General features: G+C 31.8%; 6 protein-coding genes across 11 annotated transcripts in view; 4 read left to right on the forward strand and 2 right to left on the reverse strand.

The window, feature by feature from the left end:
- The window catches only part of LOC108971422, a 24,122-nt gene extending 12,779 nt beyond the window's left edge, over window positions 1-11,343 (forward strand). The window contains exons 2-6 of one of the 3 annotated variants that reach the window (XM_018937478.1): window positions 1,684-1,820; window positions 2,575-3,336; window positions 3,735-3,864; window positions 5,017-5,166; window positions 9,242-11,343. In XM_018937478.1, the coding sequence (XP_018793023.1) occupies window positions 1,684-1,820; window positions 2,575-3,336; window positions 3,735-3,864; window positions 5,017-5,166; window positions 9,242-9,477 (1,415 nt within the window). In that variant the 3' untranslated portion in view covers window positions 9,478-11,343. Of the gene's footprint in view, window positions 1-1,683; window positions 1,821-2,574; window positions 3,337-3,734; window positions 3,865-5,016; window positions 5,167-8,814 lie in introns of all 3 variants that reach the window. The other 2 variants (XM_018937479.1, XM_018937480.1) reach the window with 2 other exon arrangements.
- A 2,331-nt stretch (window positions 11,344-13,674) lies between these two features.
- Window positions 13,675-17,974, reverse strand: LOC108971424 (C-mannosyltransferase dpy-19 homolog). The gene is made up of 9 exons (XM_018937481.1): window positions 17,742-17,974; window positions 17,328-17,589; window positions 17,065-17,268; window positions 16,788-16,980; window positions 15,316-16,704; window positions 15,132-15,240; window positions 14,987-15,071; window positions 14,472-14,597; window positions 13,675-14,384 (listed from the first exon to the last, which is right to left on the reverse strand). Exons 1-9 carry the CDS (start codon window positions 17,785-17,787, stop codon window positions 14,180-14,182), a joined length of 2,619 nt encoding a protein of 872 aa, XP_018793026.1. The 5' UTR covers window positions 17,788-17,974; the 3' UTR covers window positions 13,675-14,179.
- Window positions 17,975-18,359: 385 nt separating this feature from the next.
- On the forward strand, window positions 18,360-19,119 carry LOC108971315 (mitochondrial import inner membrane translocase subunit Tim8). Its single transcript, XM_018937285.1, has 2 exons — window positions 18,360-18,543; window positions 18,602-19,119. Exons 1-2 carry the CDS (start codon window positions 18,448-18,450, stop codon window positions 18,773-18,775), a joined length of 270 nt encoding a protein of 89 aa, XP_018792830.1. The 5' UTR covers window positions 18,360-18,447; the 3' UTR covers window positions 18,776-19,119.
- Window positions 19,099-20,294, reverse strand: LOC108971314 (coiled-coil domain-containing protein 137). Of its 2 annotated transcripts, none has more exons than XM_018937283.1 (4): window positions 20,126-20,294; window positions 19,577-20,066; window positions 19,391-19,519; window positions 19,099-19,338 (listed from the first exon to the last, which is right to left on the reverse strand). In XM_018937283.1, exons 1-4 carry the CDS (start codon window positions 20,206-20,208, stop codon window positions 19,108-19,110), a joined length of 933 nt encoding a protein of 310 aa, XP_018792828.1. In that variant the 5' UTR covers window positions 20,209-20,294; the 3' UTR covers window positions 19,099-19,107. The 2 variants fall into 2 exon arrangements, with proteins under 2 accessions (XP_018792828.1, XP_018792829.1); XM_018937284.1 differs by having other exon boundaries at window positions 19,178-19,334.
- A 296-nt stretch (window positions 20,295-20,590) lies between these two features.
- On the forward strand, window positions 20,591-22,403 carry LOC108971312 (ras-related protein Rab-39B). Of its 2 annotated transcripts, none has more exons than XM_018937281.1 (3): window positions 20,591-21,010; window positions 21,090-21,211; window positions 21,452-22,403. In XM_018937281.1, the coding sequence occupies exons 2-3, from the start codon at window positions 21,104-21,106 to the stop codon at window positions 21,998-22,000; spliced, it is 657 nt and encodes a 218-aa protein (XP_018792826.1). In that variant the 5' UTR covers window positions 20,591-21,010; window positions 21,090-21,103; the 3' UTR covers window positions 22,001-22,403. The 2 variants fall into 2 exon arrangements, with proteins under 2 accessions (XP_018792826.1, XP_018792825.1); XM_018937280.1 differs by having other exon boundaries at window positions 20,591-20,994.
- Window positions 22,404-23,590: 1,187 nt separating this feature from the next.
- Window positions 23,591-25,547, forward strand: part of LOC108971328 (AP-3 complex subunit delta) — a 7,266-nt gene continuing 5,309 nt past the window's right edge. The window contains exons 1-5 of one of the 2 annotated variants that reach the window (XM_018937304.1): window positions 23,591-24,020; window positions 24,676-24,771; window positions 24,940-25,068; window positions 25,128-25,268; window positions 25,330-25,459. In XM_018937304.1, coding sequence (XP_018792849.1) covers window positions 23,925-24,020; window positions 24,676-24,771; window positions 24,940-25,068; window positions 25,128-25,268; window positions 25,330-25,459 — 592 coding nt within the window. In that variant the 5' untranslated portion in view covers window positions 23,591-23,924. The remainder of the gene's footprint in view (window positions 24,021-24,675; window positions 24,772-24,939; window positions 25,069-25,127; window positions 25,269-25,329; window positions 25,460-25,547) is intronic. The other variant, XM_018937305.1, reaches the window with a different exon arrangement.

Consider the following 25,547-nt stretch of genomic DNA (forward strand, 5'->3'; position numbering starts at 1 on the left):
AGGTAATTCCATACACAGCTCAAAAATGGAAGCAATCAGATAATAACCACGCCCACCTCCCATAACGTCAGAAACACTAAATTTTACGGAAGAAATGRCAGAATCAGCTGCACCCAGACTTTTTTCAAAAATTGAAAATGGGCGTGGCGTCGCCCACTTATGGACCAAAAACCATATCTTAAGAACTACTCGGCCGATTTTCTTAACACCTTGATGACATGTACGAAATATGCGTGAAATCAGTTCACAACAACGCCTTCTTCTAATATAACGCTATTTTGAATTGCATCTGATGCCTTCTTTGTATAATATATACATTAGGAACCAATGATGATAGCGGAATAAAACTTTACACAAATACGGTATTTCAGCTGAGGTATCCCTTGTGGAAAAATTGTCGTGATCGGACTATAACTTTTCAAGGTCCCTGATATCGAACACGAAGAACTCAGTGCCTAACCTAASCTAATTTTTCACCGAAAATATCGGTAAATCTCTCAGATATTTTCATGTAATTCAGAGGGCATCATTTTWATACTCTCGCAATAAAGTTGCTAACAACGGTATATATCGTCAGATATATGGTTACATATACCAAAGTGATCAGGGTGACGAGTAGAGTCTATCCGTCCGTGCAAGTTGTAATTTGAGTAAAACTTGAGATATTTTAATGAAACTTGTCATGCGCGAGTATAAATTATTCGGTGACACCCGAACTTAGCCCTTCCTTACTTGTTAATTGTAAAACTGATATTATTAATTAAGGATTTTTATTACTTCGTATACATATCTAAAAAAGTCGGTTTGTATTTGTCACAACAGCAACGCTAAATTGAAAACAAAAACTAGCCGATGGGGAGTATGACCTCTAGCGCCATTTGCATGATAGAAGAGGTACAAGAAGCGGAAATATACCTGTGTACATGTATATACATGTTAGCAACTTCTCTGCTGCTTTCCACTTCTGACATTTCGACCTTTATGAAGCTTGTTGGYTGTTGTTCCTGGTGGTTGCATGCTAAAAAAGCATTCGTATAAAGTAAAAGTGATGATTTCCTTGATAAACTATTGTGAATCTGTACGTCATAGTCGTATTGATTAATTTCAAGACAAAGATTTCTATAGTGTTATTTTGACCCTCAAAACAAAAAAGGACTTGAAAAATTACAGTGTTTAAACAAAACCGAACATTAGATGGTATCTATATATTACAGAGGTACKACTTAATACTATTGATTGTAAAGATCTACAATAGACTTCTTTGACAAACTTTAAAGAAAAATCTTTATGATCACTGCATAAGAAGCCAAAACATGTTTTATACTCTGTGTGTTCGCCTAACGTTTGCTTGTAAACATACTTATGTAAATATATGTATATATATRTGTATATGTATATGATGATTGATCGACGATTTTTACGATCGTCGTTATAATCTCACTATGCAAATTGTGTACRTATGTATTTAGAAGCTTTAAACTTTTAGCTCAATAGTTGAAGGGTATGAGACTTTTCTCAGCACCGTCCCTTAGTGACGGTTATTCATTTACCCATTTGCTGCCCTATAAATACGTTCTCCTTTTTGATTATTTAGGTACTTGTACAATTAAACAAGTAATAATAAATGTAACCACATAATATAATGTATATATATGCATATATTTTGTATTTTATTCAATGCAGTTCTAACGGTTTTAACATCGTCAATAAAATACCACGAGTACGTGACGGATAAAGGCAAAAATATTTCCATTCCCTGCACAGCGGAGGGCAACGTWATGTGGGTTAAGGAAGGCGGCAACAATAGCACCATAATACAGGTGAGAAAAGGGTCACTTACTTAGATATTACTCTATATAAGTATATTTGCAAACCTATCCATATATATAATAATAATATTCAAATACATGCAACGCGTGRTTTCTAATATATGTACATAAGTACAATTGTTAACAAATATCTGCGCGTTCGTGGCACTCCGATCTAAAATATACTCTATTAGACATAACCATACCTACAATTGAAATGGATTCAAACATCTGAATTTGAGCAGCCGTAAAGACTTGCGGCTGAAAATATTGTAAATTTGCGTATTATGCAAGGCAACGGCAAGGGGCTAAACATTGAAATTATTTCCACTTGAGAAAATACGAAATTCGAAAGCCAGAGGCGTAGTGCAAATGCATTTATTATTCCACGGAAATTGTAGGTCACGCCAAATAAATATGATATATGGATAGAAATAACAAATTATTAATTGTTGTTGGTTGGGTAGTGGTGACTGAATCCATTAATCCCAGCCCCTGTCTGATAAAAATCCGAGTCCGTACGGATTAGGGTAACTATCCAAAGTMTTAGCATTTAGCTTCGTTGCCCACAAGATTGTCGAAATATAGCTTGCGAAACGGTTGCTTAGGTATATTGTCTCAATAGACGAAAATCACCGACACTTGCGCTAATAGAAAATAATTTATATTTCTTCAATTTTCCGATACATGTACATTTATGCGCATATACAAGTATTTAATTCACGTTGATAATTTAATAGATTATACATTATATTCTCCATTGCAGACAGGTAAATTTTTAGTGCTAACCAATGTATCGACAGACGAACGTGGTCTATACGTTTGCTTTGCTGCGGTTCCTCCACGTCAATCTTCCGCCCCCATTACCGGCTCCAATGCACAAGCAACAAATGAACAGAGAAAATCAATAACAGCATCATTGCCTACATCTGCCTCGCCATCGACGGCGTCATCGTTGATATTGACGTCAACGTCATCATCATCAACCTTATCATCATTAGAAGATATAAACGTATCAACAATGGTGCACATAAGTGCAACAAATGCTTCAACTACCTCATCGCTTCCAACGCCAGTGCCCACAATAGCCGTAGCCACCGCCACAAATGCAAATGAAAACAAAGTGAATATATCGACGGCGCAGCAAGTTTCAAAAGCTGACAAAAGTACCACCTTAAACAATGGTGGACAGACAATGGAAGCGCCTATACCGGACGCAGAACGGAAGACAGAAGCAAATAATGGTGATAAGAGCGAAGAAGAMACCGAGGCGGAAGAATACCAAGCTGTCGAAAAGGTCAACTTGGCCGTGCGCACACCGCCAGGGCCTGTTACACAACTTTACTTCAAAGCATCCACTATTCTAGGGTTTCTAATCTGGCGTTTTAACAAAACCAATTCCGGTGGTTATCCAGTGCGCAGCTTTACTGCCGAATTTCGCAATGTTTCGTATAATGAGACACCCTACAACCAATCGTTCGAACACGAATGGAGTCGTATGGACCCAATTAATATTGCGCCGAATGTTGTAAGTTAGAAAATGCACCTACACAAATATATATTTTATGTAGACTAACTATTTAGTCCATTTTTATTGAAACCCTGGAATTGATCAATCGTTACAATGCCAGTACCAGTGCACTTAATATAATATACATATGTATGTAGGTATTGCAAATATTTCGATGGCAAGTGGCCATTAAGTCCACATGACATGAGCAAAATATTTCCGTTATTTCATGTGCATGCAATGGAAAACAACCCTGGTACTTGGCACTTGCGTGCTATAATTTTCATTTGCATTCATTTCATATCTTTGTCGCCACCCATTCGATAAGAGTCGCACTAACTTAATTATTTCAAAAATAATATATTCATATGTTTTTTTAAATTAACATCTTATCGAATATCAACGGACGGATTCAGCGGCAAATGGAGGTATATCGCCTGGAGCCCAACACTACGTATGAATTTCGGATATGGGCCAACAACCAGTTAGGCAGTGGCGAGGTTGTTACCACCAATGTAACAACGCTTCCTGAAACCAAAGAGGAAGGTGAGTGTGACACACAGCCAGACAGAAAACACTTAATAACAATCTTATAAAAGTCTTGTAATAAAGCCAACTTACTTAAAATACTCTWAATCGCGTATGCCGGAATCGAATCATTCTGAACAACTTTGCCTCATAGTTTTTTTTTTGGAATGTATGAAAAACTTAGAGTGGAATTTGCACATTTCTACATAATGTGATCTTCGATTGGAACAATRCCAGAGAATGTGCAAATGTGTTTCATTTCAGTGAGTAAGCGCTAGGAAGAACATGGCAAACGTACAATCCTTAATTGTATTCGATAGCAAAAATACAAATCTTCGTATAATTTATATCCGCAAGAAAAAAAATCATAAAATATTTAATTAMTTGCGGAATCGGAAAAAGGAGACAATGGTTGTTTGCTTACAAAATATTATTTTGCTAATTTAAAAACACACTGCAATTGAGGAAACATTAAATTGGGAATTTTAATAAGTCCATCTTCATAAAAAATAAAAATTCTCCAACACAAAATATGGGTATCAACTGTCACTTGTGTATCTCAATTTTTGAAACATACATAGATATCTTTTTGGCATGAACAAACTTAAATTAATTGCCCCTCATCGCCTTACTTGAAAAACAGCCGAATCGATCTAAATAACTTAAAAATAAAAGAATATTTAAAATGTTTAGAAAATGTGCCGCACATTTAAAATATTTGGAATTCGGCTAAGCGTTAAATTTTTTTCTTTATTGTTCCCGAATACTCTTTCATATTATTCAAGCAATAACTTCTTTCTTTCATTAAGCATAAACCCCCCACAATCTTTGACCAGCTAAAAAGTTATCATTTCTACACTCTTATGTAATTTATTATCAAAATGTAATTTCCACATTTCCATAAATGTATGTAGCCTTTAAAAATGTATCTGTAAATGTGTCTATCATCCTAAATATACATATACGTACATTCCAACACACAAACATACACATAGTCATACAATCATATATATGAACATTACCGACATATGTATGTACGTAAAGAAACTAACATGAATATGACTTTTTGCTATTACTACCAGTAACTTTTACTATTTTGTTGTGTGTTATTGTTCGTAACTCGCCTTTCCACGTATCTTTCTTTTTTATATCTTTTTCTTTCTTATATAGATTTAATACGCCTTATACAACCCGACTTAGATAATTTCGATCCGCGCATTTGGATAATCGCCGTCAGTGTTGTACTTGGAACTCTTGTGATATTAGCAATTGGACTATGTATAGTTTTATCGAAAGAATGTTATCAATCATCGCAAACGGGTACTAATCATAATACAGATACTACAAACAATATCACTAGTAACACTAACTACACCGCCACCAGTGCTATAGCTACTCGTAATATACCTAATGCAGATGCTGAACGCAATTTGAATGTTGTTGTCATGGCTTAATTTCATTTTGAGCGCGTCTTTGTTGTTCGCCCTTTATTATTTTATCATTATTCCTTATTTTGCTTTGTGTACAATTTGTCTTTTGCTTTGATACTTGTATGTATTTATGTTTCTATAAACCTAAATAAGTATTTTGTCAATTTTTGAATGATTGAAGTGTGTAAATATTATTATTGTTTGCATATCGGGTGTTTTAGATCGCTTGCGAAAARTTCCCTCTTGTAAATATGTGTGTCTATTTAAAGCGCCGTTCAACATGATGTGACAGAACCTATCGAATATAACACATTACTCGTGCCTACTTTTCCAGAATTAAATACAAATATATTACATTCGAATGTTACGTATACCACCCGTAGTACACAGTTTGAAGGAAATAGTTTTTTGTTGATAAAATGGACCACTACACTTACTTACTATATATGTATATGTATGTAATATATATTGCATTGAAATCGATGAACAGGAAAAAGTAGTAAATATTTCTTTTTTTATCAAATATCAAATTTGACCTGAGATTTTGCGTAAATGAAGCCCTACATGAAGCCTCTAATGCGTATAACTATGCACTGCTGCTGGCTTAATTGCTCATTTAATGGAACATAAAGCCAAATTTTGTTTAATAAGATAAAGCATTGGAACATTATGCAGAATAAAGTTTAAATTTCTGGAAATAAGCAAATAAATTATAATGGATTATTGTTTGTTTTAAATCCGAAGCTTTCAATACAATACTGAAATTATTATTATTTCAAGTTTTCAGACTTCAACTTTTGATCTTTTGAAATGGTGTACAAAGTCCTTAGTTGCTTTAATAGTTTGTTTGATTCGGTACACTTACTGTATCTTCCAGCTTGTGTTGTACGGTGTAATGAGTCAAAGGTTGGTAGAAAATATAAGTTTTATTTCAACATGCAATTATAGACAACGGAAACTGATTTAGAACTTTCATTCGATTTGTAGCGAGTGCAATCTGAACACCCCTTAGTGTTTCTTAGTGTTTTGCACATTTAATTGCTCGAAATTCGGGTTTAACAAATATGAAAATATACATGTAATAMAATTTTTTTCATTTCTAATACTGAAATATAATGCACACTTCTTCTTTTGTACTTGTATCTTCTTCATTCTTATATATTTATACATATTTACAGTGCACTCGCAAAAACTCGAATTAATGAAATCCATACTTGTTCGAATTAACGAATTGTTCAAGTCTTTGARTGTTATGTATTTTAATTTATTTATTCGTTTTATCGGTCTTTATAGTTATAACTATTAAATTTTTCTTGCATATTTCAAAATAATAGAATTCTGTGGCTTGCTGTTTTATAATTCATGACCAGTTTATTGAAACATTTGTACTTTTTATTTTTATGAAGAATAGAAGGAACATGTGTATGTCACATGTACATACATAGATCGTTTTCTAATTTAGGGTCATTTCGCGTAATGATTTGAACAAATTAATTCTTTTTCGTATTAACTTCTCAGCATATGCAACAACTAATGCGTTTTGGYTCATTTTCACCTTCAGTCTAAAATCCATCTTCAGAATTTTTCCCAATGAGTTTCTCCTCAATCAAGTAGTTGCCCTTAATSCAATTATTTATTTATTCTTCTGTAAAAGGAACCTAATATAAGTTAATTGTTGTTAATGATGAGGTCTAAGCCTTTGAGAATATTTGCAGCTTATTTTTCCAAACTTACTTGAGTTGAAGCTTCCATTTGGGGAACGTCGTCTTACAGGTTGGCAAAGTTTAATATATTTATCCAGCACAAGACCGAAGTCTCTTTTCTGAACCAAAGATTTAATAGCATCACTGAAGTTTTATTACTCTGATTGCGTTTGATTCATTGGTTGAATGAAAGGAGTGATATTCTTCAGATTTTATTTCATTTTCGTTTAGATGCGAAACTACGTTTTCAAGAAGAAGTAAACCCTTTTGAGGCAATCCGACCGAATCGAAAAGAATAGATTTGTTAGAGGGTAGTGTAGTTGCCTGTGGTATAAACGAAAAGTGAAACGAATTTTTGAACAGAGTGGATGTCATCTAGGCTGGCTTTGTACTTCACTGAGGAGTTAAAATGCTTAAATATTCTATTCACTTGTTTCGAATTCATCTGCATTGTAAATTTAGTCAGGACATATATAAGTCATCGCTGGCAAAAAGTCTTGAGCTATCCTTGATTAACTCCTTAGCTTTTTCTTTTAAAATTATTCCGTTGATTGGGTAATTCTTGCTGAGTTGTAATAAAACACATTTGTAAAATGCATTTTTATTGCCGGAAGTTTTGAAACACGGAGCGTTTCACATCTTCCAGGGCTCGATTTTGTTAACACGTTCTAAAATTTGTTTTTCTTTTTTACAATTCCACAAATTTGGACCTACCAATATTGAATTTTTTCGTACGTTCGAGTTTTCGTGAGCGCACTGTATCATGAAACAACAATAAGTTCCAGCATAAATGTACATATATAGGAAATATTTAAAACCATTCTGCAGAGGAAAGATACATATAAAGATTATATTGTATCTTGATAAATGGAAAAGGCGGTCATCTTAATTTTTGATGATTCCTATGATTCTTATTCGAATAGTACCTAAATATACTTCGGCACATCTATGTATATACATATCTTTCTGATAAACAAATATGTATTCATGTATACATATGGACCGAGGAWGAATTGCCGCGGTTAGTTAAAACTTCAGATCACTATACCACGACGTCCGCATTTCAAAAATAGAAAATTTTCCGATAATTTCAAGTTTTATTTTAGCAGTTTTTGATTTGAAACGTACACATAACCATTACCTTAAGGCTCACCATGATGTTTGAAGTAAAATAATAAACACGCATATATAATATATGTATATATTTAACTTTATGGGATAAACCCCAAAAGCATTACTTCAAATTCAGAAATCAAAATTTAAAAAATTTATTCTATATTAAAGTTCGCAACTATATTTTAATATTGTTGTTTGTTGAGACGTGGATGTATGTGTATAAATTTTAATTTGCTTTTAGATTTCCCTTTAAACTTAGGTTATGATTTTCAATAATTTCTCAGAAAGCTTAACTAAAAGAAATCTAACATTTCAAATRGACAATCAATGAACTAGAAAATAATAACTTTTTAGGCAAAAGCTTTGTATATATATTATACATTAAATATACATACATAAATATGTGTACTTAAAATACGGTAGTTTAGAGATTTACACTTTTCCACYTTTCACTCAAATAGTATTAAGCTTTATTGTTGTTTAGAGCAAGAAGCTAAAGGAAAATACAAAAAATAAATATTCATGTATTATTGTAAATTAATTATCTTATCTGTAAATATGTTGAAATGAATTGTATAATGTGTGTTGTTGTCAATGTTATTATATTGTTGTTGTCGTTGCTGTTGTTGATAGAATTTAAATATATAATAAAAATACATTGTTGCATTCGTTGATGAAAATTGCTTCTGTAAATACATTTATTTACTTTTTTATTTTAGTCATTTGCTACCTAAAAGAGAAATTTATAATGTCAACATTGGCAACCAACTATCCAGTCACTTTGCTCAATGCGCACACCATCATCATCGACATCAATACCATCTTAAATGACATTAAAATTTTACAGTTATAAAACGGGATTAACGGCCTTTTCAAAATACACTCTTTCTTTATTCTTCTCTTTTCCATTCCACTATGCGTCTCTCTCTCTCTCTTTCTCTCTCTTTTACTAAAAATCTCACTCAAATCCTAATAAATTCTATTCACGCAATATGAAAATAAAAATAATCACAACAAATAAATTAAAAAACAAATAACATAAATACAACTCATAWATCTATATGTACACTCTCAATTTCTCTATGCATTAAATATACATCGCCGACTTATTGAAAAACATAACGCGAATTCCTGTTGAACATATAGATTTCGAGAACGGTTGGGAAAGCATAGAGCTTATACCGAATATAATACTGAATCCAGGTTTCTGTGAGTCGGATGGATCCGAGCCAGTGCAACCGTACACACGAACTATCATCTTTGGTGAAGACGACGAGAGTGATGGCTACGAGAGTGAAGAATCGGATCACGAGCCACCCATGGAAAAATTCAAGCGAAAAGTGTCGGTTTTCTTCACCGGCCCCACAATAAGACGCATTTGAGTTAAATCGGATGACGCCTCTAACGGATGCGGCGAAGGAAATAGCATTTGTACACTTATTATTATTTACATTTGGTTTTGCTCAMATTTTGGGACGTTTGTGATTTATACTACTAAGAGCTTGCACCCTTGTACAGGTTATTTTTATTCACCATATAGATTTTAAATTGTTAATATCCATATTTTCGAATATAGAAAATCATAATTCTTCTCAGCAGTATTGAGATAAAATTTTTATGATGAGATTGCAGTACCGTTGCTTCAATGCTAGCTTAAGATTGTAAGCAATTATTTGTTAACACTAATAAGAGAAAAATAATTGTACTACTTGTAAAAATAGTTACAAAAATGAAAGAAATTTTCGCATAAAAAAGAATGTAGGTACTTATATTTAAGAAAATATAAGCGAGCTTTTGTTACGAATCAAATTTTATAAATTAACGCCTAAGCAAATTGTTATTGAATATACACACATATGTACATACAAGCAAACACAAAGTTAGACACTTAGAAAATTATTAAAACGCATATTGAAAAAARCTTACTCGAATACATACATACAGACTCACGACACATCTTAGTTCGTGAAACGCGACCCACTTATTAAAGTTAATTTCCACCCTTTTCGGTTTTAATCCCCAACAGAGTGAATTTCAGCACGAGAACGAGCACGACCGAGCCAATGTTTTATTGTGCTTTATATAGAGAACAACGCAGTCTAGCCTGTCGTAATACTGTATCGTACTTAATGAGCCACTTATCTTCTACTTTGATTTTTAACTTTCATCGGATATACTCAGTCTATTAGATCTCCAGGCGAAATTAATGAGTTTCTGTTCCAAATTAAATCCGTTTTTAGTTACACACACACATATGCCTAAGCAAACACGACTRGAAAAAGAAGCTGCTTAGAACTTAGGAAATTACTACCAAATAATGGATGAAATGATATGCATAAATAATTGTTGCTGTGATAAAATTTCAATTGGAAAACTCTATGTATTAATAAATTTAATATATTACAAAATTATTAACTAAAGCAAGCGCTCAAATTTGAATGAAGATTGAATAAATTTTACATTTTTGTGGGGCCCAAGACGTTGTTTTTTAAACACTAAAATGGTAGTGATACATAAACTCATTGAGTATAAATACAATTGTATCATTTGTTTGTTATTTTTTGGTATAACTGCGCGGTTCTTCGATCTTCTTGATTTTATCCAGAATTTCCCTCACCTTGTCGAAAGCATTATATGGTACGAGTTAGGTTTGGTGTCCTTAAATCGACAAAGTGGTGATAAATTGCGATACGAATCCAGTGGAATGAGWGAGGTGTTAGCGGAATTATTTGTTTTTCCCTTCATGGTACATTCCGTTTCTTTATTTCATGACAATCAGATAATTATAGCGATTAGAAACAATTGCCAAATCGGCTAAATGTATTTGGTAATTGTCCGATGTAAAGAACAGTCTAAAAGTTATATTATAGTAATTAAATACATTGAATAAATCTTGGTCTTACTTACTTATTGTCCAAATCAAATGCCTGTCTGAAATTGTAGTAAAARTATCCAACCATTCGACACTAAAATTAGATATGATGGAAGGCAGAATGGTTGAAGCGTAGATTTCTTTATCTTGGGTAGTAGAAAAATTATTTTCGTACTTCTAATACAATTTTAACATATGTTTTTATGTTTATAATAATAAATAAACAGACAAATATGTACCATTTTGCTCGGCCACTTTTTCCCATTTTTCCGTTAGAGTCATTATTCGATCAGTGTGAATCTAAATTTCGAAATTTCTAGAACGGAAAGGAGCGAACCATTGTTGTTCTACACGAATTGATAATTTTTTTCAACTTCCCCGAACTTCCAACACTATTGGCAGCACTGGAGATATACGACTGCAACGCAAGACTTTTTTGACTACCCAATATATCGTTATCCACGTTGTTCCGATATCTTTCTTTTATATGGTACATAACTCTAGGATACTTGGCGCTTAATTGCTCAACCATGACCATATCTCATAAATGTTACTTATAACAGAAACGCAATTATCCGATTTGTTCACTAAGTTACCCCATGTGTCAATTAATTGCTTCTCCTCCCATCTGTGGTTGGTGCCTTGATGTCATCCAACAAATGGAGATCTTTTTTAAATTATTTAGCCCTTAATATTATTAAAGACGAAATTGATTTGAGGGCATATACAAGTGTACACACATTCATACAGACATATGTGTGTAAAGGTAGTTATACGATTATACGAAAAACAACAAGCACAACAACCACAGCGTGTGAAAACTAAAAGCATTCAAATAAGAGCCGCATTAAATTTAGTGATCAAAACGCCTTCAAAATGCAATTATACAAAAAAGAAATGTAAAATATTATTAAATAATATTAATAATAACAATTGAACATTAAATGCAAACACTTATGCTTWTGTGTAAATATTTATTTTTAGAAATAAAGCAGCGAATTTTTATTGCGACATACATACATAGGTATTTAAATGCAATGACGATTGATTCATACACACCTTTGTGTGCGTAGATTGTAAAGTCTTAAATAACTACTTTGTTAATTTATAAGCAATCATTGAGACAAATGTATCACTTATRATTTATGGTTTACCCTAATAAAAAATACGTATACATATATGTATGTATGTATATATGTATATGCATATAAAGTGTAAAACGCGCCGTATGTTAGTGTTAGAGTTGATAAAAGCCCCAAAGTATGTATACCGAAACACCGCTGAATATGCTTCGAATATTAAAAGCTTTTAGGTATTTGTATATGTATATGTCGCAAACTAACTGTAATTAAATAAATTTATACAAATAAAATAAAGCGAAGATTCAAAGTATTTTTATACTTTATCAACCAGCATTTCAATAGAAAATAATACTAAAGCAAAGGGTAAGTGAAACATGTTTTTGTATCAAATATTACATTTTCATTAGTATGTAGAGTTACCAACTAAACACAAAAAGAGGATTGCTTTAGTGACCCTTAACATTAATAATTTTGCATTTTATAGCAGATATAAATTGTTTGAGTAAACATAGAGCTGTTTTGATAAACAGTTAAAATCATATTCAGGCTCCCACAAAAACAAATTTGATAGAGAAAGACACCTACTCAAATATATATATAGTCAGAATATGGAGTTCTCAAAAATATATACATATATTCAGTATATGGAGACCTCTGTTCCCGTCGATGATCTGGCAAGTGTACGTGTAACTGGTAAAAAAATACTATAATTACTTACTCAATTTAAAACAATGAATACATACAGTCACTACTTAACTGAGTATTTCCCAATTACAACAGTAAGTAAAGTTTATTTTGATACGTTTATTTACAAATATAGTAAATCACATTTTACGAGAAAACACAATTATAATGAAAGTAATATCTATGTATATTTTTGCATTGGCCTCCTAATCCGCTACAACACATATGCCCACAACGTTATTAAATTGCAGCTGTTAGGATGGTTAGTCGTATAGTATGTAACAGTACGTTATTTTGCTACTTACTAGTCTCCTTGAAGTAAAAGAACAAATAAATCACTGAAGAAAAATAAGAATAAATGAATACTATAAGATCAATTTTAAGACTGTAGAATATTGTTTGCTAATTTATCGACACTTTCCAAAACATGAATAAAGTATACTCAAAATATAATGGAAACATATCTGCCATATACGTATGTAACTAAAAATAATACAATTTATTGCAATATTTCTCATGCATTAGATTTGGCAGTCTCTTCATCCTTAAAATTCAATATTTTAAATTACATAGAGAACAGCCTATATGTACATAATATTATTTTCTTTTTTTTTAACAAAATATATTATATTATGCGTCTTAAACGCTTAGCAAATTTCCTAAATCCGATATATCCGATATATCCGATATTAGCTCTTAATTAAAACAAAAACTATGATTGCTTACTGCACGTGAAATGCTTCATTAAAGAATAAACATTACGCTTGAAATACGGTTTTCAGCAATGTTTTCATTAACAAGAATTGTAATTAAATAACAACCGAATATTTCAAATACAGATATGAAGATGTAGAAACATATGTAACATAAAAGGCAACATAGAGGCCACTTTCTCATGCAAATTAATAAAGGTCGCTAATAAACTTAGCTTTKAAACTTAGTTTTTTTTCATTCTAGTTTTTTTTAATGCAGGTAATACAAATAAGCCAGAAATGGAATGCAAGAGAGCAGTCTATATAAAATTCAGTAAACTCGGCATTCGGTGTTATAGAGCAATAAATTACGATTCAAAACTTTTAAGAAAAAAAGATTTCCCTTTGAACAAACTTCAATATTTATATCTTTTTTTTGTGTAGCTTTCTACACTTTTCATATTCACATATGTATGTATGTATGAATGTACATTAGGACATCTACTACATAAGTAGTTTGTATTTCTTAAAAATTATTTTCATTTAACCACAACTATTAAATACAGCGAAATCGATGTTCAATCGTAATATATCGAGGCTTAAAGTGTCTCTTGTCAAAATTACAATATATATAAAATATGAACGTAACATGAAACTTGGTATATAAATAAAATAACGTAATTGACATTTTAAATTCTTGGCCACTTTTCCTACCATTGCTTCACTTACAATCGAAGCAAGTTTGGCTACTTGGCTACATTTTTTTTTCGGGCATCTTACTAAGCTTCAAATTAATTTGTACACTCTGCGAAAACATCTTAATAATACCGTAATAATCATTAGAGAATACTTTCAAGAAGCTGGGTATATTCTTGTTTGCCAATTCCGAACAAAATTGCGGATATTTGCGATTCGACGGCTGCAGATCATCCCAAATCGATAGTAGGTCACATTCATCACTAAAATATATAAAATAAATAAAGTACCATAAACAAACAAATATTTTTATACAGATATAAAAACTAAGTATCGTAAAATTCACGCACCGAATTTCATTGCTGCAGTCCTGAAGCGATATAATTAAATATTGCACTTTAAGTTGTGAGTATTGATTGTAAATATCTGATGACTGTTGACGGCTGAACACTGAGTAGACATGTTCCGTGCGTTCACTACAAATTATAATAAAACAGCAACATTAAAATCAAATCGTATTAAAAAAAAAGTCACAATGATTTAACACTTCAATATTATGGGTATTATATAGAACAGAAATATTTAAATATGTTTTTCATGGAAAGCTTTTTAGGCATTTAAAGATACTGGGCCTTTTTGAATTTTCTCTTCAATATAGTCCGGCAACAGTGAATTTGAAATGTGATGACCTATATTATTACATCATGTTTTTAGGACAGACACAATCTCATAGTCACAACCACATATGGTGCAAGAGAGAGGCGCAACTCAATTTATGCTGTTATGTATTGCACTCTTGTTTGAAATGCATATTTTCTTATTCTAATATATCTAAATTCGTTATTTTAATTTCAAATTTATTTACTGGATGTGACGTATTTCCAAGTGAGCATGGTTTACAATCGGTCGTCTAGTAACTAAATGCACCGTGCCAATAATTTCTACTGGACCTGTAATTTTCAAAATGGTAATAAAGGCATTGTGAGAAATTTGTAGTTATTGCGTAAAACCTGCAAAAACAGCGTCGCGCTCAGTATTAATTTTGATCCATTCCAACATGCTATCCAAATCATCACTAGCATGTCCTGAGCGTGTAGGAAAGTATTCTTCACGTATATTCTAAAATACGGATGCAAAWAAAACGGATTTTAAAAACTTAATACTAAAATAGATCTCGCTCTAGTTAATACTTACAACTAAACCGGGATTAACCATGCTGGTTAAAAAAACCGCCAATGATACTGCCCAAAATATATTGCGTTGTTTGTGATACCAAAACTTAGAACATATTGTCGGCGCAATAACACAGCCTTGAGTGAAACAAAGGAAGAATAACTTTTTTATACAAAGCCCTAAGGCGGTAAAAACTGCCATTTGTACAAAGCTGTAGACATAGTGGAAACCTGTAATATCGCTATGATAGTCARCTTTAGAAGCTTCGCAGTCCGAGCTTTTCTGCCGTGTACGTCGTGTGTTTTTATTACCATCACTACTTTTTATACCACTACTATCAGTAAAACTGCCGYTATTCGTATCATTCCCAGAATCGTTTATTTCAACGTTTGGTGCTGCTGGGATCGAATCACTGTTTATTGTTGCTTTATTCTCACTTATGGACGGTTTTACATTTCCATGAGTACATTCTTCGTGTTGCTCTCCTGAAGTCTCAGAATGGTTAATTTTAGAAATATTTCGAGTACCTTCTTTAATCTGCTCTTTTAATAATTTTATGTTATTCATAAACTCTTCGTGTTCAATGACTTTATTATTCTTCGACTTAGTTTTCTCCTGTTTATAGCGATTGTAGTCATAGTTACAATCTTCCAGTAACTTAAGACATTCATTTAAATCGTTCTCCGTCTCTTTATTTGACATATCGCCCATTGATATGTGGTTTTCTTCCAAAAAATCTTCGAGCACATATTTTTTGGCTCGTTCCACATTATCTTTGCTGGGATTTTTTTTTTCATTACCCTTACGCCACTTGCGAAAAAACTTTGCCAACATCACGACACCGTACATACAATAGGGTTTCACAATTAGAGTCTTTATGAGCTCCCACAAATGGTCAATATTCAAATTCTGATAASCTGGATTGCAGGCCGCAATGCTGGTAGAGAAACTCACTTTTGCCTGGAAGCTCCATTGCACTATTAAATCACGATATAGGGCGAACCCGTTGTCAATTGAACGTGCGAATTCTGTTCTCTCCAACATATCATATAAAGTTCCTTGTACACTAATGGCCACTAATAACCCCGCCCACATGGTTTTGAACGAAATGCCACTATTAGGAGTTTGAGGTTTGACTTGCCGCTCTATACTGACAAATAGAAGTCCAATTGCTGGACCAATATGCCAGGCGAAAATATATTTCTTGTTGCTAAAAGAACAGTAGTAGGCTAGTGATGTGGCAATAAGTTGCGAGATCGCATAATCAATTGTAAAAGTACTAGAAACCACCTCAGATATTAAACTTGGCGTCCAAGGTGCCATCATAATAAGGACCTGCGTTGCAAAAATAACAGAAGAAAATTGCCAACAGAGAAGAGCAAGTGCTGTCAGCAGCGTCAATTTCATCGTCTGTAGAGTATATTTATAAATATCACAAGTCATGAAATATTAATGAAAACCATAAAAGCTGAATAAAAATATCTGGGTCTTACTATAAAAAGCCGCTTGTGATATGCTTTGCGTTCCGTAATGCGATCAATACACAAGCAAAGGTAAAACATTTGCATGAAAATAATTGGAAAAGCAAAATTTTCACGTGCCATAGGGGATTCGTAGATCTTGGAAGCAAAACTATGGAACATAACATAGGAAACCACTGCGTAAATGCCACCAAATATATTTTCACTAAAATCATAGAAAACATATACATATATATATAATATATATATATTTATTTACCCATTACGAAAGATTTATTTAAAACTTTACCTCAGTAATGTTCCATATATATAAATAACTAGTACAGTGACCCCACCAAGAAGCCATACGCATTCCAAGTAAAACTGCATGGGCTGTCCAATGCCATCACAATGACGATGCTCCAAAGGCAAACGAACATCGTTGCTCCGCCAACAACTAAATATTGGAAAATTTTCTGTGAAAGCATATCGCCTTAGCAAATGGTAGAGATATCTATAAATATATTTTCTTTATTATGAGCGATATACATTTACTTTTTTTGGTATATATACCCTATTGCCAATTCTGGTAACACATGGAACCTTTGTATTACGTTCACATTTTGTGGATGCTCGATGCCAGTTAAATTGGTTAATTTATGGTAACCACTCCAAAAGTCTGCTTCCTCTGTAAGTGTCTTATAAAATGAATAATAAAGCGAGTCCTCCCGCCGCAACAAAGACTCCCGTTCTAATTGTGTTAAATATGCAATATTGGTGCGGGACTCAAATATTGAACGCACATGTTGAACATACAAAAAGAAAAAGCCGGTACCTATACAAATTGATCATATCATTTTAAACAAATAAGTAAAAATTCTTATATTTATATACATATATGCATTAATACGATATTCTACAAAATCATATAAGTATGACGATCGTAAAGCACATTAGGTGTATCTGATGTGGAACTACTTTACTAACCAATTAACGACTTCGAAAGGATAAGTAACAATTTTTGTTCTTTCATTATTATTACTATTTGATAACACACTAATTGGACTTAAAACTTCAGTCCCAAATCATTATGGGTTTCATTTATTATTTAAAGAGACAATTTTTGCACAATCGCCTGTCAATTTACGTTTAAATTTAATATAAAAGAAAAATTAAGATATTCCTTATCCGGCTAAATAAATTTTCTATTCTTGCATATTTGCATTTACTTTGCCTATTTCGAAGTAACAAAAACAGCTGATGTAAAATTACTGACAGCGAATGTCAGACAAAATGTAACACAACTATAAGGTCAACACATAGTGCTATGTTTGGTAGTACAAAGGTTTTACTAAATGGTATCATGTATTACATATGTTACACTTGAAATGAACATATTTGCTTTGGTAATAATTATATCTATAAATATGTATTAAACAAGCAAATTTTAATGGCTATTCCATGATTGTTTGTATGTTGATCGTTTGATTCACATACTATACTAATGTATTTTCCAACTTCAATGTAAATKTAGTATAAGGAAAACATCTGCAAGTTTGACTCTGCTTTTTGTGGAACATAATTTATTTGAGGTTATATAAATTTTTGATATTAGAGCTGGTCAGGTATCCCTGTCAATTGCTGATCTAATATAGTTGTTTTAGAAGTAATTATTTTAGAATAAATTGTAATCATGTCTGATTTTGATTCACTATCATCGGTTTCAAGCGATAAGGAACTACAGGATTTTTTGATGGTTGAAAAACAAAAGGCTCAAGTGAATGCACAGGTTAGTATAACATTAACCTTATATTTCTAATGTGCAATTATATCTCCAAATTTTACAGATACATGAATTCAATGATATCTGTTGGGAAAAGTGCATTGGCAAACCAGGATCGAAACTCGACAGTTCGACGGAAACATGTTTAAGCAACTGCGTTGATCGTTTCATTGATACATCACTGCTAGTCACGCAGCGCTTTGCACAACTATTACAAAAGCGTTCAGGTGCATTATAAATCACAAAAGCAATTGTTTCTAACTTGTCGGAAAGTTAGATTTATCAAAAACCAAATTACTACTCTGTACCGTGCGTATATAAAAAATTAACACACTGCGAAAGATTCGTTACTTTAAATCAAAAAGTAACAACTATAGCAGATAAACTGACAGCTAGCTAAAAGTTGCTATGGTTAATATAAAGAACACCTGTAACCATTGTGAAAATCAATTATAGCCAAAAAAGACGAACTTTTAGCTAAATGAAATAGACGATTTTTATTTAAAATATGTTTTGTTATCTTTTAGCTTTAAAATAAAAACAATTACACTGTAATTCTAATCCTGATTATCAAGATGTTAATACTTGTTTTTTCTTCATATTTCTATAAATTTCGATAAATTTGCTTTGTTCGTCTTCAATCATTTTTCTTGTAGCCACAGGAAGTTTCTTCCTCCTGCCGCTAAGACTTACGTTCTCTGTTTTAATTGAAACTGATTTACATTTACTCTCTAATTGGCCTTGATCACATTTGGTAGTAGGCAGTAATGTTTTAAGTAGCAAACTAGCTTTTTTTCCTGGCTGAAAAAAAAGAGTTAAACATGGCATTGATATATATATTTTATCATCTTACTCTTGGAACGGTTTCAAATTTTTCAGCTCTTCGAGGCAATGCTGTAATTATTGGTGGTGCATGTACAATTTCTCCAAAGCGTACTATATCATGTTTATATTTTTCTAAATCGTGATTTTGATGGGATTTCTGCARTTAAATATCGAAAATTCCTTTAAAACATATTTTGTGTTATGAAAAATTTACCTCTTCTTTATCTTCTTTAATGGCTTGTTTAATCAATTCTTTTGCAACTTCAGGATCCAGAGGCTTTCCTGGTTTTTCTTTTCCTTTATTTCTGGATAYATTACTTTTATCTCTATTCTTTCTTTTTTCTTTTAATAATTCATCAATTTCGTTCTTTGGCTTCTTGGTTATTGAAATTTCTCCAGTTTTTGCATTTCGAATAACATTTACACCATACTTAGCTTCGTATTGTGCTTCCCGTAAGGATTGCGACGTTATTCTATTTACACGTTTTAAGTAATCTTCATCCGTCTCTTCTTTTAATTGTTGAATATGTCCAATTTTTTTGGGGTGTGCTAATTTATCTTTAGGCATATCTTCTTTACCTTTATGTATTCGCTTAATTTTCTTTCCAGCTTTGGTGTCTTCAACCAGCTTTTTAAATTGTGTAAATTTGAAAGAAACTTGCTGATTATCACGTTCAGGAGGATTGTTCGTAACTTTCCTAAGTCTAAAAGTATATGTATATGATTATATTTATGCTGGTATAAATATAACTGGACGCAATACTTTTTTTCTTTTTCTTCAAGTTGTTTTAGTGGGTCTCGAACTCCATGGTGTTTGCGGGCAGGGATTTTTCTATTACGTACCATTTTTTCACGTCTATCTGGTGTAAAATTCTATTTCGAACAAAATTAACCCACGTGTGTTTGTTTACTTTCTTCTTCTTCGTTTTGAATGGAACTGCCATTCACCATAAATAAAAACTACATCTGAACATACAAATATATAAAATCCACCCAAAAATTGTGGATTCCATATATTGTTCATAATATATGCTTAATATTTATAATTAATAGTTAGACAACTATATGTATTCTCTTACTATTGTATTGAATACTTTCAATCCATATATATATGTTTATAATAAAATTATTCATTTTCGAGTTCACTTTTCAAACAGAACTATCAAGAATAGAAGAAACGCCAAAAATTTGTTTCTGTCTTTTCTTCCTCTATGTTGTAGTCAATTTTTTGACATTTCAAGGCAAACCACTCTTTATCACTCACACTTGATTATCAGCATCAAATTTTCATAGTGAATGCGACGAAGTAAATAACAAAAAACAATAGGCAATTTTCTTCTAATATTATAAACAAAGTTCAAGTTGSAAAATAAAACGCAAGTGGTGAACATAGGGCTAATACGTCGCAATATTCCATTAGAGACATTGTAACTAAATTTGGTGCTCCATTTGGAATTAAATACCTTACCATATTACCAATAGTGAACCAAATCAATATAAACGGATCCATTATATACACTTTAAAACTAAAGCAGCTCTGTAGAAAATATTARTCACAGGAATAATTTTTATTCGCATTTGATATAGTAAATCTTCACAATAAACGGATTTGGGAGGAAGTGATTCACAAAAGTAACATATTTATATAGTACATATCTGTCTAATGAATAAAGTGTGGGATAATTATAGCAATTGCACTGTATTTCTTATATTTCAATCTTTATTAGATACAACTTGCAGAATGGTTGAACCTATTTTTGATTACCAGTTTCGGCTGATTCTAATTGGTGATAGTACAGTGGGCAAGAGTTCGTTACTCAAATTCTTTACAGATGGCAAATTCGCCGAGGTAAGAAACTTCTAAGACTGCTCAGTTTAATAAAAAAATGTTGATATGTAAATTACATAATTGAACAGAGACAGTAATCACATACACACAAATAAACAAAGATGTACTAATTGATAAATTATTCTCCTTTGTTGAACATCTGTTTTAAGCGAATACGTCGTTTACGTATGTTTGCACTTATTGCAATATTTAAATGCTTATGCGTATATATTGATATTAATTTAATAATTAATGTTACAGCTATCTGACCCCACTGTTGGTGTTGACTTTTTTGCCCGCTTGATGGAAATGAAGGATGGAACCCAAATAAAACTACAACTATGGGACACAGCTGGTCAAGAACGTTTTCGATCAATTACAAAATCATACTACCGAAACTCGGTTGGAGTATTGTTGGTATATGACATAACAAATTATGCCAGTTTTGAACATATTCCACTTTGGATGATGGAAGCCCAACGTCACATTGAACCACATCGCCCAGTGTTCGCATTAGTCGGTTGTAAATTAGACCTAGTAAATGCCGGTGGTCGTCGAGAAGTAACTACAGAGGAAGCTCAATTATTTGCCAACCAAAACGGCTTGCATTTTGTTGAAACTTCAGCTCGAAATGGTGTTAACGTTGAAGAAGCTTTTCGTATGGTTACACAAGAGGTATATACGCGAATACGTTCAGGGGAATACAAAGTAGAGGACGGCTGGGACGGTATAAAAACTGGGTTTGCACGTCCAAGTAGTTTAGATTTTAATTTGGTTATGGCGGAACCGGAAAAATCGTCTTGTTGCTGATATGTTTGTAAATGATGATTAAATCAAAGTCACTGGATGGCAAAATTAGTGGGTTTCCGACATTAGAAAAAGGAAATGCGAATTTTATCGTAATTGATTGAAATGTGAAGTACGTATGTCTGTATGTTTTATTTTGATAAGATGAAACCGTATATACATACATACATACAAACCAATGCGCATTTCTTTACCGTTGGGGTACAGCTAAAAATGGGAGGTTACAGTTTTTATTTTTAATTTTGTACTTTATAATGAAATGCGAACGAAGCTATTCTTACCAAATAATTGATAAAAAAAACTAAGATATGAAAAATAAATAGTTTTAAATTTATTTAAAAAATTACAGTAATTGATAATATCTGTTCTTTCATTGAAGATTTAATAAAATTTGTATATATACATACATATGTATACTTCATTGTACTATTATCAATATTAAAATTGTCATTCGAGTACTACTCCCATATTATAGATGAACCATTTCATATATTTTTTATTGTCTACAATTTTTAACCAACCTTATTGTAAGTCTTAAAACGATTATATCCCCGAATAAATTTATATGTCCATTAAGTTGTATTTACTACTTATGTATTTACTGATGGTATTTAATTCCTACTTTAAATAGTATTTCGTAACAAACTGTGAAGCAAATGTAATTGTTCAATTATTTCAAAGTAAATACGTACATACATTCACATATATTAGAATTTCTAAATTGTGGCTCTAAAATAAATTTACRTTTAACTTTACATGTTAAAATTTGSTGTGAGAATACAGAAATAATACAAAAGGACTCTTTAATATCGGAATTGAATGAAGAATAGTATGCTGTTTTTGTAGGAACTAACCGGATTCCAAAATATTCTTTGGACATTACTCAGAGTTAAATTCGAAACTAAGACTTGGTGTGTATATTTCCATAGCATCGCATATAAGGGCCAAAAAATTTCGCGCTAGATTGGAATTAAATTCGCATGTCACTAAATCAATGCAATATTTAAATTTGTCGTTATTTATGATGTAAGGTATTGAAAATAATTCGACAGTTGAGAGTTTAGGCTAACTAAAAAATGGAGCGTTACAAGATAGAATAAAATGTCTTCATTATTTGATAATATTTCAAAAATCATTAAAGCTTGGCGGTCGCAGTTTGAAAATTTCATACAAAATATGGTCGGAATAGTTCTGTAACTTCTTTGACTGTGAAAATTAATTGTAATGGCGGACAATTTAAATTTTACGTTATATTTTGGACACCCTGTATTTTCAGTTAACAAGTATATGATCGGACTCTTCGCAATATATGTTACATGAATTCACATTAGAACAAATTACAACAGCTAAATATAGAAAAAAAAAATTCGGATTAATGGAGCATACTTTTATTTTTAAATACTAGTTAAATAAAAATAATCTAGAGTTAGTATCACCTTTTTTAAATAAGTCGATATATATTTTTTTGGATTTCGTGAGACTTAATAAATTCGTCGTAATGGCAGCATTGTGTTATTGCATTCATTTTGCAGTTTCTTTCATTCATTCATTTGTCGGTGTGTGATAAATCAAGTAAATTTTTTTGGAAATTCTGTAAGAGTTGTTTTTATTGAATTTATGACCATAATTTATTTAATTTGAAGATTACAAATTATKGAAATCCATTCTTTGTAATAAAAAACGTTATTAGTATTAAGATATTGCATTCAACAGAAAATGTGAATTAATCTTGTAAAGTGAAAAAATCAATCAGCAAAGAAGGAATTTTTGTCGACATCATCAAATGTGTGAATGCCACCAAAAAATAGAGGAGTGCAATTTTGAAACCATATCGAAATAAAGCATACGTTGCCAGGATATTAATCTAATAATAGATGAAATAATCTGATAAACAGTAACAATTTAATTTGTGTGTTAACACGTTAAAATGGCTTTAAAAAAAGTTAAGGGAAATTTCGAACGTATGTTTGACAAAAATCTCACGGATCTTGTGCGGGGCATAAGGAATAATAAGGATAACGAGGTAAAATGTATTTCCATCTGTTATTTCTAAGGAGACTTTAGATGTTTAGAATTATCATGAATTATAAATTTGATTTTTCTTATTCATATAAATCCGTGTGAATTTACATATGCACACATATAAAAGGGTAAATATGTATTCACATTTCTTATCAATTGTAGTATTTTTGTATTTGGAGAGATTTGTGTCAAACTGTTACCTGTTTCAGAATACTATACACGTTCAACCAGCATCATTTAATGAAATAATTCTTTCTATTGTCTTTGGATTATAGTAATTAGGGTTATTTAAATATAAGCTATATCGATGAGAAAATTACAATCCATATCTATTCCACCATTCGTTTATCTAACAAATATTTATATTCACTAAATTAATAAAATAAATAAAAATTTGGCATTGAGTTATATAAAGACTATAAGCGAAGCTCCGCGGGATTTATACCTGAATTAAGACTGTCAACTCGACACCATTGGAGACTCCAATATTCTGCGCAAACCTTCACATTAGAAGTGTTTTGTTAGCATATATTCTATTTGTGATCAACAATAATTATATATATTAGTGCTTAAAAGTAGTACATATATACTTGCTTTTAATATCGATTTCGTAGTCTAGAATTAATACTATAACCGATATTTTTTTATCGTTTTAGGCGAAATACATAGCACAATGTATTGAGGAAATCAAACAAGAACTACGGCAGGATAACATTAACGTTAAGTGCAATGCTGTTGCGAAATTAACATACGTAAGTAGTCATGGGTTTGTATAAAGTAATAATGGCAAACTTAAGCTGCTCAAATTTTGTAACCTTGGATTATATACATATATAGTGGCTTAAGTTCTGTTAATTGATTTCTTTGCAATATCTTTAACGCAAATCAAATTTGTAACTAATATATATCACAACTTGTAGATACAAATGCTCGGTTATGACATCTCATGGGCCGGTTTTAACATAATTGAAGTAATGAGCTCGTCACGATTTACATGCAAACGTATTGGCTACTTGGCAGCAAGCCAATGCTTTCACCCTGATAGTGAAGTATGTAAATATATTTGCGATAAAAAACTAAATGTAATATACACTTTAATTTCATATAGTTACTAATGTTAACAACAAATATGATACGTAAGGATTTGAATTCTCAAAATCAATACGATGCTGGTGTGGCTTTAAGCGGTCTCAGTTGTTTTATTTCGCCCGATTTATCTCGGGACCTTGCAAACGATATTATGACTCTGGTAAGTAATTGTAACATGCCAAAACGTGCAAAATAATTATGGGTGATTTATTTGGTTGCAGATGAGTTCAACAAAACCGTATTTGCGTATGAAAGCTGTTCTTATGATGTATAAAGTATTTTTACGTTATCCAGAAGCATTACGACCTGCATTTCCCAAACTTAAGGAAAAATTAGAGGACCCTGATCCAGGTATGTGTACATATAAATATCGCCATTTCCACGAAAGGGATAAAACCATGTGGTAAAATAATTTAATTTATCTTTTAATTTATGAAAT

This window comes from Bactrocera latifrons, unplaced genomic scaffold, assembly GCF_001853355.1.
Source record: "Bactrocera latifrons isolate USDA-ARS-PBARC rearing strain unplaced genomic scaffold, ASM185335v1 scaffold_34, whole genome shotgun sequence".
In the NCBI taxonomy this organism is placed as follows: Eukaryota; Metazoa; Arthropoda; class Insecta; order Diptera; family Tephritidae; genus Bactrocera; species Bactrocera latifrons.